The 11,605-nt window shown below is 41.7% G+C and overlaps 2 protein-coding genes across 4 annotated transcripts in view; both read left to right on the top strand.

Moving 5' to 3' along the window:
* The window catches only part of LOC105186156 (paired box protein Pax-9), a 16,049-nt gene extending 12,097 nt beyond the window's left edge, over positions 1 to 3,952 (top strand). Inside the window, exons 2-3 of one of the 2 annotated variants that reach the window (XR_003112911.1) lie at positions 1,623 to 2,001; positions 2,090 to 2,197. Coding sequence is in view for 1 of the 2 variants with exons in the window: in XM_025298849.1 (XP_025154634.1) it covers positions 537 to 1,208; positions 2,751 to 3,295 (1,217 nt within the window). In the remaining variant the exon portion in view is untranslated. Of the gene's footprint in view, positions 1 to 536; positions 1,209 to 1,622; positions 2,002 to 2,089; positions 2,198 to 2,750 lie in introns of those variants that run through there. The other variant, XM_025298849.1, reaches the window with a different exon arrangement.
* Positions 3,953 to 4,900: 948 nt separating this feature from the next.
* Positions 4,901 to 11,602, top strand: Sec24CD (COPII coat complex component secretory 24CD). 2 transcript variants are annotated; one of them, XM_019842785.2, is made up of 15 exons: positions 4,901 to 4,966; positions 5,636 to 6,334; positions 6,423 to 6,542; positions 6,632 to 6,811; positions 6,888 to 7,083; positions 7,155 to 7,270; positions 7,488 to 7,898; positions 8,020 to 8,146; positions 8,228 to 8,388; positions 8,512 to 8,691; positions 8,834 to 9,035; positions 9,127 to 9,321; positions 9,423 to 9,614; positions 9,803 to 9,996; positions 10,084 to 11,602. In XM_019842785.2, exons 1-15 carry the CDS (start codon positions 4,916 to 4,918, stop codon positions 10,225 to 10,227), a joined length of 3,168 nt encoding a protein of 1,055 aa, XP_019698344.2. In that variant the 5' UTR covers positions 4,901 to 4,915; the 3' UTR covers positions 10,228 to 11,602. The 2 variants fall into 2 exon arrangements, with proteins under 2 accessions (XP_019698344.2, XP_011144488.1); XM_011146186.3 differs by having other exon boundaries at positions 4,909 to 5,046; positions 10,084 to 10,275.
* Positions 11,603 to 11,605: the final 3 nt, after the last annotated feature.

Raw genomic sequence — 11,605 nt, 5'->3', positions numbered from 1 at the left:
TCGTGGAAGCACCGCGGATATACTTACGTGCGTGTGCGTACTTCATCTTCGTAAAACATTTTATTCACGTTCGGTGAAAGCGTTTGCGATTTTGCCAAAAGTCACATCGAGTCGTTCCGGCCGCTCGAGTCGTGAGGAGCCGCGTATGTTATTTATTATCATTGGATCTGCAACATATCCGAACCCATTTAATACCATGCAATGTAGCGACGGGGAATGTTCAATCAAGAACTTTCACCATATGAATAAATAAAAGGACAGAGAGAGAGAGAGAGAGAGAGAGAGAGAGAGAGGGAGAGAGAGAGAGAGAGAGAGAGAGAGAGAGAGAGAGAGAGAGAGAGAGAGAGAGAGAGAGAGGGAGGGAGAGAGAGAGGAAGAGAGAAAGAATTTCAGTGTTACTCTCATCCTTGGCTCGCGGATGACACGCGAGGACCGAAGGATTAAAGTCTAGGATCCCCAGGCTCACTACCCTCCTTCGTTCACACCGGAGACGAATGAAACGGGCTACAATAAGTGGTGAATTCATTGTTTCGCAGAGAACGCCAACGAGATCGGGGCGCAACCGCAGCAGTCGCATCAACAGCAGCAGCAGCAGCAACAGCAGCAGCAGCAGCAACAACAGCAACATCAACAGCAATACGGGGAGGTGAATCAATTGGGCGGCGTGTTCGTGAACGGCAGGCCGCTCCCCAACGCCGTCCGATTGCGAATAGTCGAGCTCGCGCAGCTCGGCATCCGACCGTGCGACATATCGCGACAGCTTCGCGTTAGTCACGGCTGCGTCAGTAAGATACTGGCGCGCTATCACGAGACGGGTAGCATCTTGCCAGGCGCGATCGGCGGCAGCAAGCCGCGCGTCACCACGCCGAAAGTCGTGCAATACATCAAGCAGCTGAAGCTGAAGGACCCGGGGATCTTCGCCTGGGAGATCAGGGACCGGCTGCTGTCCGATGGCGTTTGCGACAAGTACAACGTACCGTCGGTGTCCAGCATCTCGAGAATACTGCGGAACAAGGTCGGCGCCACCACGACCATGCATCACCATCCGCACCATCATCCGGCGCACCATCATCATCATCATCTGTACGCGGCCGCCGCGGCGGCCGGCGCGGCCATTTGTCCGGTGCCGTATCCGCCGGCGGTGCCGTACCATCCGACGGCGCCGCCTTCCGTCACGCATCACCATCACCATCATCATCATCATCCAGGTTAGTATATGGGCACCCGGAGTGGGCACCTTGCCGAATGGTAGGTGGTCACACGCCGCCGTCGCCAAGCGCCGTTTGCGTGCGTCTCTTCCGCAGTTGCTGTTTCTCTCCTTTCTCTCTATGCGATCTCCCTCCCCTGATCGCACTCGACCGAGTTGTTACCATTGTTACAATCCACGTGATTATCACGGTCGTCCTGTGCTCGGCTATCCGCGCATAGAGATCTCGAGCAAGAGTTCTTTCCAGCGTCGTTCCCCTCATCCACGGGGAATCGATGAGATGTAGGATAATTCTTGTGTTTACATGTGTACAGGTTGCTTCGTTATTGGCGGTGTACAGCCGGGAAAGAAGTGACGCCACGAAAGTGCGCAAGTAAATCGAGAACGTGTGTAGAATAATGTTTCTCTCACACAGGGCATCTTCCTCGAAGAGATCAGCTTTAAAGATCCGTCCTTCCCTCCCTCCGTGCGCGTGCACTTGGCTAAGAGTGAATGTAGAATTGTGCGTCTTGTTGCGCGGACGATACTTGGCTGAAATCTGTCTCGGGAGACTCGCTAGACTTGGCAGATCTGTTGTGGCGTGAATGCACGCTTTGCACGGAGCTTTCTCCTCGTGATCAGCCACGCATTCACGATCGGATGCGCATCGCATGATGTAACGTGAAGGCCCAAGCTAAGTGTACGCATAACTATCGCATTTTTTCCGCTTGACTTTCACGATACGCGAACCACTGCGATATGTTTTGGATCATTGCTGGGCCATATTCGACGATGGCGATGGGACTATTCGTTAGGTAAATGCGCGTCACGGAGTGTTCATACGGTGTAACTTCGAACTCCCTCTGCGTTTGTATCTCCTGAAAATAACAATTTTTGTTTCAGATACGCGGACGGCGCTTTTGTACGACAGATTAATATAACGTAACATTCGTGTTATTCACAGGCAAAGAGAAAAAAGAGAGAGAGAGAGAGAGAGAGAGAGAGAGAGAGAGAGAGAGAGAGAGAGAGGAATAAATCATCTACGTTAATCGCAAATTGCATAGAAACGAAAGAAAAAAAGAAAAAAATAGAGAAACAGACCAGAGCTAATGTTCAAAAAATGTCACTCGTTTGTAACGAATACTGTGTAAGCAGACAAATAAATAATTTATACAAAGAACAAACGTTGTTGTGTTCGAGTTGACTCTTCCGGAAATTTTTCTGCAAAGAACTCTCACTCGAGTGCCGCAATGTTGCCGGTAAATTTAATGTCACGGTCAATCCGGGATACACGTTGTTCAGCCGGAAGAACAGTAGGTGCTCTATTCGCTCTTGCACCGCGCGACAATAATCGCGCATGTATCGAGACGCTTGAGGCGGAGGAGGAGCGTTTTCGCCGTCGCAACTCGCCAAGTACCTGTACCGTTCGGTTTTCTAACAACACGAGAGCGCTCAGGGGATGTTAGACGTATCCGTTTCAGTTTCGTCCTGCTAACATAACCGCCGATATCCGAATCTGAAAAGAGCCTCATCCTACCTATTTAGTATGCCGGTGCGTTTCTAGTTGGAGCGTCGGTAGCAGCGGGCAAACTGTCGCCGCCGTCACCACCTCCGGCGATTCACGCCAGCGGCGGACACCAGACGACGGCCAACAACGCTCTGCAGTGGCCGAGTCCTCACACGGTGCACGATATCCTGGCCAACAGCTGCAACATACAGACCTCCTCGTCCTCGTCCTCGCCGACCTCGCCGCTGTGCCCTGCGATCAGTAATAATAATCATCATCATCACAATCATCATCCAAACGACAATCCCGGCAGCAACAGTAGCAACAACAACAACAACGGCAACGGCGGCGGCGGCGGCAACAACAACAACAACAACAACAACAACAACGATCAAACGACGTCGAGCGGTTACCTGCATCCGCATCACCCTCATCTGGCGCATCACCATCACCAACAGTATTACGCCTCGGCGCTGTATCACCATCATCATCATCATTCGGAGAGCATGGCGGCGGCCACTATATCATCCACGCTCTCTGTACAGTCCATTATGCTGCAGTCCTCGGGAGCGACGAGTCAGCCGGCTAGTCCTTGTAATTAGGGGAGGCGACCGGGAGTTGCTTAGCGAAATTGCGACCCTGATGAGAAACCAAATAATTGACGATACGTATGCTCTGCGACGTGAAACGAGGAGTCTATTTAATCTATATTTGCACGACGTGTTAACGACGCGCTGGTGATGATAACACGTCGTCTTCGTGTAATTGTGATTGAAGCACAACTGTAACAAGTTAGTCGACCCAACGTTTAACGAACAGCGAAGACACGAGAGAGAAACGATTTTCTACCGTTCTACAAGAATTGTAAATAAAAATATTAATATTTTAACGAATAATACATATTAACGAAGTGCCTCCCACGTGCCTCCTGTAATAACATAAAAATCGTAAAGTTCTGTTCTGCGTGTGCGTAATATATTCGAAGAGTGACTGTGTAATTATAGTTCGTAAGGCCGCTAGAAATAATTGTACTCGATAGTTCGTTAATATTCGCGTGCGAGTAGCCTGTTATTTCCCCTTTTTTTTTCTTTTTTAATCTACGTATTCTTGAGAAATTCGTGAAGCTTATGACGGCATTTCCGACTTCCACAAGACTCGTTCGTTTTGTACCGACGTAAGAAGACACATCGTGTAACTGTACACGATATAATTGTTAACTATGTTACATTGATAGTATATCTAAATTGATATTTCTTTTTTGGCTGCTGGTCGTTACTGATATATATATATATATATATATATACCTCTGTTAAATTATTTACGATCTCGCAGACATATCGTTGAGACAATAAAAAAAATGGCGCTTATTAAAGTTGGAGCTCTTATCCTTCCATTTTCCGTTATACCATCTCGAAGATTTTAGAATTGGACGCGTGAAAATAAATATTGATATCAATCTGGTGTGGATTTACATATCAGCCGAATAGATATATCGAAAATTCCAAATTATTCTTGAACATTTTCCTCGTCGACGAGCGAAAAGAATGTTGGTTAGAAACTTTTAGTCGGTGCAAATAGTGAGATTCAAGAGAGAGATCTAATTCAATCTTATCGTTGAATACAAATAACATCGTAAAAAGCGACATTTCGCAGATTGATTAGTGTAATGTGTTTTGTTGTATAACGCAGTTACCGCTATTCGCCTTTGATAGTACGGAATCATGACTTATCAACATTTGTCGCATCAAATAAAGAATTAGATATGGACACTGTTGCGTAAAATGTAGTTTTCGCGCGTTCCGAAACTCATTGGCGAAAGCGCGGATTACCTTCGGGCGGTCGTGAAGCGTGGCGAGCGTATAAATAGGTCTGTTCTTTTTATTTACACTCTCTGCACTTAGGTTTTCGCTCTTGCTTCTTGCAACGTCCAAATATGTGTTCGTTTCTTTTTAAATGAGGAAAGTGCCAGGAAGTGCAGCTGAAATGAAATAGACCTAATATATGTCAAGTACCAATAACTTAATAATAATCGCCGTATTTTATTTTGACAAAGATGTGGTATGGGCCATAAATTGACGAATCTGCATCGCAAGATTTGCCTTCATTGCCTTTCAGCTCGTTATATATCGTATACTTATACTTTTCTGTGTAGGAATTCACAGTTTGCAGGCGCGGCGGTCCAAATTATAGCATGACGTGTCTTGTCAGCGTGTGTTGGACGCATGCGCAATGCCGCCTTACGTGGCATCGGCAGCAGTCACGGTTTCATCGACGTACGTTATCTTCGTTTCGTGTAAACATTTTTAGCGATATTATATTTCTGTTATGATTCATACATATTTTATGGTATAACGTAAGTACACACTATTTTATAATAATGTGTGTGAATTTCCTATTAGTGTTATCCTAACATCACCGTTTCGGAATTCAAAACGTCACATACGCTTTTCATCTCATAGCCAGTGATTTTTTCAATGTCTTCATCTATTTTACATTTTATTTAAACGAGAGCATAAGTCGTGCTTACCCATTGATCATCCTTTATCAATGTTAAAATAAAATTATAATTTACTCTGTATATAGATTACCTCTCATTTTCAAGTATTTCCAAGTTTCTTATTTATATTCTTTGCAAGATACTTTTATTCTTTGTAGGAATTTTACTTATATTCTTTGTACAATATTGTGTATATTACATTAAAGTCATATGTATTAACAGAACCTTAGCTACTGAAACATATTGAATTCTCTCTCTCTCTCTCTCTCTCTCTCTCTCTCTCTCTCTCTCTCTCTCTCTCTCTCTCTCTCTCTCTCTCTCCCTCTCTTTCTGTAATCACTTTTCTCCATTTCTACCATCTTATGTAAATGGAATGTCTGTCATTTTAATATAATTCAGCATGTAATACTCTTAGTTATATCTATAATAAATTCTATTGTAACAGATGCAGCATCTTCAAGAAATTGGCACACAGCAATATGCTGCACCTGTGCCACCAATGAGCAATCAACAAAACTTCTCGAGACCTCCAATGATGGGGCAACAGAATTTATCAGGCTCACAAATGCATTCTCACTTATTACCTGCACAAACCATGGTTCATTCCCAAATATTAAGTCCTCCAATGATACCTAGTCCCCATATGTCTCCACGTTTATCATCAGGTCCTGTACCACATGGACAACCTCCTGTAGGTTATCATACACAAGTGACCAGTTCATCGAATATCATTTTATCACAATCTGGAGCAGGACCATACAATTCTGCACCACTATTATCAGCACAGGCTGTCGCAAGTCCAACAGGCCCAGGCTTGTCACAGTATGAATCAAGACAATTTGCTCCTCCACTCTCGACTGCTGGACAACAGTCTGTTACAACTCCTGCTGGACTAAGTTTTCCTCAGGCTCGACCAACGCAGTATGTGCAAAATGCACCTCCAATACCAGGTCAGATCATGACGAATAGTGGTCCTCCAGGGCCAGGACTGGCACAAACTGGTCAAAGGCAATACAGTTCCGCGCCTCCACTGCCGGGACAAGCTTTATCCAGTCCTTTAGGAATTAATCGTATGTCACCTGGAAGCACACCGGATTATCAACCACAATCTGTGTACCAACAGCCAGGATATCATAATCAAATGGTACAAAATTATATGATAATATTGTCTCTCCATATTTGGGCTGTTAATTATATAGACAAAAATATTTATTACTATATTTTTCATATAGGACATGTATAATAGTCAAAGAAGCCCATATCAAAGCAATGTTACCAATACTGCAGGATATCAACCAGGACTTCCACCACAACAAGCTAGACGACTTGATCCAGAACAAATGCCAAGTCCAGTATGAATATAATTATTACGAATCTCACTTATTTGTTACTTTGTTCATTCATTATTTTGAAACTGAGTCAAACTGATATCTGCACGCAGATTCAAGTGATACAAGACGATCAACGTACGAGAGGTGGAGTGTTTATAACTAATCAGAGAGGTCTAGTGCCTCCTCTAGTGACAACAGATTTTGTAACTCAGGATCAAGGAAATGCGTCCCCTAGATACATCAGATCCACTATGTATATTGTTCCTACTACTGCAGATATTATAAAACAGGTATAATATATTAGAATTAATAGGGTAGCTTTAACTGGATAGTTTCTCGTTACATTATCCGCGTCATCTTTCGTAGACCAACGTTCCCTTTGGACTTGTGGTAAGTCCAATGGCTCGTATTGTAGAAGGAGAATGTGAACCACCGATTGTAGACATGGGTGAGATCGGGCCGGTGCGTTGTGTGCGTTGTAAAGCGTACATGTCTCCATTTATGCAATTTATCGACGCTGGCCGCAGATTTCAGTGCATATTTTGTAAAGCTACAACGGAAGGTAATAATACTTGCACATTCTTTTATATGAATTATTTTTTATTTGCATCTCTATATATTTTCTGTACTTAGTCCCCAGTGATTACTTTCAACATTTGGACCACACGGGTCAACGTTTGGATCGTTATGAAAGACCTGAGTTAATGTTGGGTACATTCGAATATATAGCCACAAAGGATTATTGCCGGGTAATGAAAATTGACAATTGAATTTAATAATAATTTCGTATCTTTCAACGCGATCTTTTCTGACATTTGAAAAAAATATATATTGGCAAAATAATTATAAGTGTACCTTGGAAAGAATTGGAAATTAAGATTTAGGATTATTTACATGCTAATATCGATAGAATGGTGTTAGAATTACTTGTATATACTGACTTCTATATGCTCTTTTTCTGCACAGGCCAATGTTTTTCCGAAATCACCAGCCATTGTGTTCTTAATTGAAGTGTCGTATAATACAGTCAAATCTGGGTTAGTGAATTTACTGTGTACAGAAATGAAGTCTATAATAAAAAATCTACCTGTCGATGTTGGACAAACCAAGAGTAACATGAAAGTTGGCTTTATAACTTATAACAATACCGTGCATTTCTACAACATCAATCCTCGTCTTGCTCAACCACAAATGATGGTCGTCGGAGATATTCAAGATGTATTTATGCCACTTCGAGATGGATTTTTATGTGACGTCGAGGAGAGTGAAACAGTTATCGACAGTCTTATGACACAGATTCCTGAGATATTCGCAGATACTCGAGAAACGGAAACAATTCTTGCTCCTGTCATACAAGCTGGTTTAGAAGCATTGAAGGTAAAATAAACAGAATATTGTTCGTATCGAAAAGGAATTATATTTAACAGAAAATATTAGTATTAAAATATTGACAATTAATAGCAATGTTTTTATATGTTAATTTCATTTACCTCTTTAGGTGTCGGAATGTGCTGGCAAATTGTTGGTGTTTCATTCGTCTTTACCAATCGCTGAGGCACCTGGGAAATTGAAGAACCGTGATGATCGTAAATTCCTCGGAACTGATAAGGAAAAAACCGTGTTAGGTATGCAATTTACACGGTGCTATTTAGTAATTCAAACAATCTGTAATATATCAAAACGTTTTTTTTTTTTATTTCATGTAGTACCGCAAAACAATGTCTATAATAATCTGGGTCAGGAATGCGTGGGCGGTGGTTGTAGCGTGGATCTGTTTATCTTTAACAATTCGTATGTAGATATAGCAACGATTGGTCAAATTTGTCGTCTCACTGGTGGAGAGGTTTATAAGTATACTTACTTCCAGGTGAGTTATTTTAACAATAGAAATATATATATATATAAATATGAAAAATTAATGGATAGATTTCCAATAGATATTTTTAACTCGGTAAGAACAAGAATATAATCTTTCTTTTCTATCTTGCAGGCGGATATCGATGGTGAAAGATTAATTTCCGATGTTATTAACAATATTAGCAGACCGATCGCTTTTGACGCCGTTATGCGAGTACGTACGTCTACAGGCGTTAGAGCGACCGATTTCCATGGACACTACTTTATGTCCAATACAACCGATATGGAATTAGCCAGTATAGATTGCGACAAGGTATAATTACATTGTAATCGCAACAATTTCACTACTACAATGCTGTAGAAGACAAAATTATATCTCAGTTTCTTCGAGCGTTAGTTTTATCTTTATTCTAATTAATTCGATGACTACACTAATTTGATTTCATTTTTTCAAGGCTATTGGAATAGAAATCAAACACGATGATAAGCTGGCAGAAGAGGAAGGTGTCTACGTTCAAGTGGCTTTGCTGTATACTTCCTGTAGTGGTGTGAGAAGATTGCGAATCATAAACCTAGGCCTGAAGACCTCTTCACAAATGGTTGAACTGTATCGCGCGTGCGACTTAGATGCCATCATAAATTTCTTCTCCAAGCAAAGTAAGATAGCATGCGACTGCATGTCGTTAGCATGCGATTGCAAGGGAATGAATATGTGATCACATAATATCACATAATGATGTGTGCTCAGGTATTTTCAAATTATTGGAATCTACTCCGAAAGCGGTAAAGGACAACTTGATTGCAAGGTGCGCAAACATATTGGCTGCGTATCGGAAACATTGCGCATCACCTTCAAGCGCCGGGCAGTTGATATTACCGGAATGCATGAAATTACTTCCGCTTTATATCAACTGCGTATTGAGAAGTGATGCGATGTCTGGAGGTAAATAACAGCACTGTACACGGCATTTTCTCTTACGGCCGGTTTTATCTGTAATTTTGATCTTTGCCTTTCATTTTTCTTCATTTTTATCCCTTTCCCAGGTGCTGATATGACTATTGACGACAGATCTTTTGTCATGCAAGCAGTCGCAACGATGCCTGTCATGACGTCCGTTGTGTATACTTATCCTAGATTGCTTCCTTTGCACGACGTGGATCCTCAGGACATGGATTTACCTCCGATGCTGCGTTGTTCTATTGACAAATTCACAGATGATGGCGCTTATCTCCTTGGTAATTACATTGGTCGATAACATACTTTACTTTTGACGAGTATAATCGCAATGTCAAACTGTCTCGCGATTGCCGTAAGTGAGTTCAACGAGACGACAAATATCATCATCTCTTAATATCCGACAAAAAACTAATTATATTGGTATCATTTAAACGCATTTCGCGCTTCTCTCTCCTTTGATTTGCAGAGAATAGCATTCATATGTTCTTGTGGTTGGGGATGACTCTTTCTTCTCAATGGGTACAGAATGTCTTTGGAGTACCTTCGGTAGCTCAAGTCGACACTGATCGTACTGCACTGCCAGTGTTGGATACTCCCTTGAACAACAGGATCATAAATATCATCAACCGTGTACGCGCTGAGAGGCATCGTTGTATGAGAGTGAGTTGAACTAACGTAACGCATGAATGAATTGATTGTTGTATCAGAGAATATGATGTAACCTTGTTTCCGTTGTTTCGTTGGCAGTTAACGATAGTTAGGCAACGTGAGAAACTAGAAATGGTGTTACGCCACTTCTTGGTCGAAGACAGAGGAAACGATGGAAGTCCCAGCTATGTTGATTTCCTATGCCACATGCACAAAGAGATAAGGACACTTCTTAGTCAATAAACAACCTCTTATTAAGCGATCAGCTTGTAACCCGGATCTTTTGCATCGGTGATTTGTTATCGCGTTGCCTCAATGGAGCTCGATTGAGGCTTTGTATTTAATCACTGTATTTTTATGCGTACATCCGCATTGAAAAAACAAGACGTAAAGGGATATGAAATTGCAATCTACACTGCAGGGTAGGCTTAGAAGAGAGAGAAGAAGATCGAAAGAGTAGCGGTGTATTTCTCATCGAACATAGAACATAGAATCGTCGTCGTCTTCTCAATGAAAAGTCAAGCGGAAGTTGAATTACCGAGTGATCATGCCTTGAGTGGAACCATTTCAGTAAACTAGGGCCACAAGGATCAATGTTTGTTTGCGCATTCGTGCCTTTGTGTATCTAGATAGTCATCTAAGAATAAATTCTCATGATGGCACATTTTACCTCACTTTTTGCAACTATTTTAATACAACGGCACGGTAATTGAATTATCACTTGAACCTCATGGGTGGGAAGAAGTCAATCTGCGAGACTGCACAGTGAATATACACACAAGGTGCGTGTTGCCTATCTTCGTTCTTTTAAGCTTACTCTGTATGGACATCTATACACGGACTGGCAGGCTTGATTTCAAAGAACATGACGCGAATCATTCCGACCGATATTCAGATACAAATACGTATGAAAGTTAGACACGCTTGCATCATTCAGTCGTATAGTGAACGTATGAATAACTATGTGGATAACGTGGAATTGTATTATCGTTACTTTATTACTTAAGTAGATCATTAATGTTATTACTCTCCCCATGCTAAGTTAATTATAATAAAGAGTATAATAAATCACAATAAGCTTATACATATACATATATATATTATATATCAATGAGTTTTGTGTTAATATATATCAGAGGTGCATAAATTAAGCGGTGCAGCAGCATCGCGACGCCAAGTACATAAAATGACAGGTTCATAATAATGTTAATAATATTGGTTTAAGAGAAATTGTATTTGTGCGAGAAGAATCGGGTCTTTTTTTAATCACACGCTCGAATAAAGAAAAATATGAGCAAACTGGACTCTTATTGTGATCTTTACAACGAAGTAGCGAGTAGGATGGAGATGGATGGAGTTATATTTACAGAACAATCAAGTGCCTATCGCCCAAATAACCACTGACGAGATCTGGAAGACGAAACAGTTTTGCGTCGAATTTGCGTATATTTTAATCAGTTTATTTCCGTTTATATGTCATTACGATGTAACGATTACGTGCACGATGCACAGAACATAGAACAACGGTGTCGTTTGTATACGAGGTCTTGCACAACGAGTAATGATGAATCCAAATGTAACCGAGAGTGGATTCAACGATAAATTCTATCGAGACGGATCG

The sequence above is a fragment of the Harpegnathos saltator genome, unplaced genomic scaffold (assembly GCF_003227715.2).
Source record: "Harpegnathos saltator strain DR-91 unplaced genomic scaffold, Hsal_v8.6 scaffold240, whole genome shotgun sequence".
In the NCBI taxonomy this organism is placed as follows: Eukaryota; Metazoa; Arthropoda; class Insecta; order Hymenoptera; family Formicidae; genus Harpegnathos; species Harpegnathos saltator.
The sequence above is the reverse complement of the archived record's forward strand: the minus strand, read 5'-3'. Positions and strand labels throughout refer to the sequence as shown.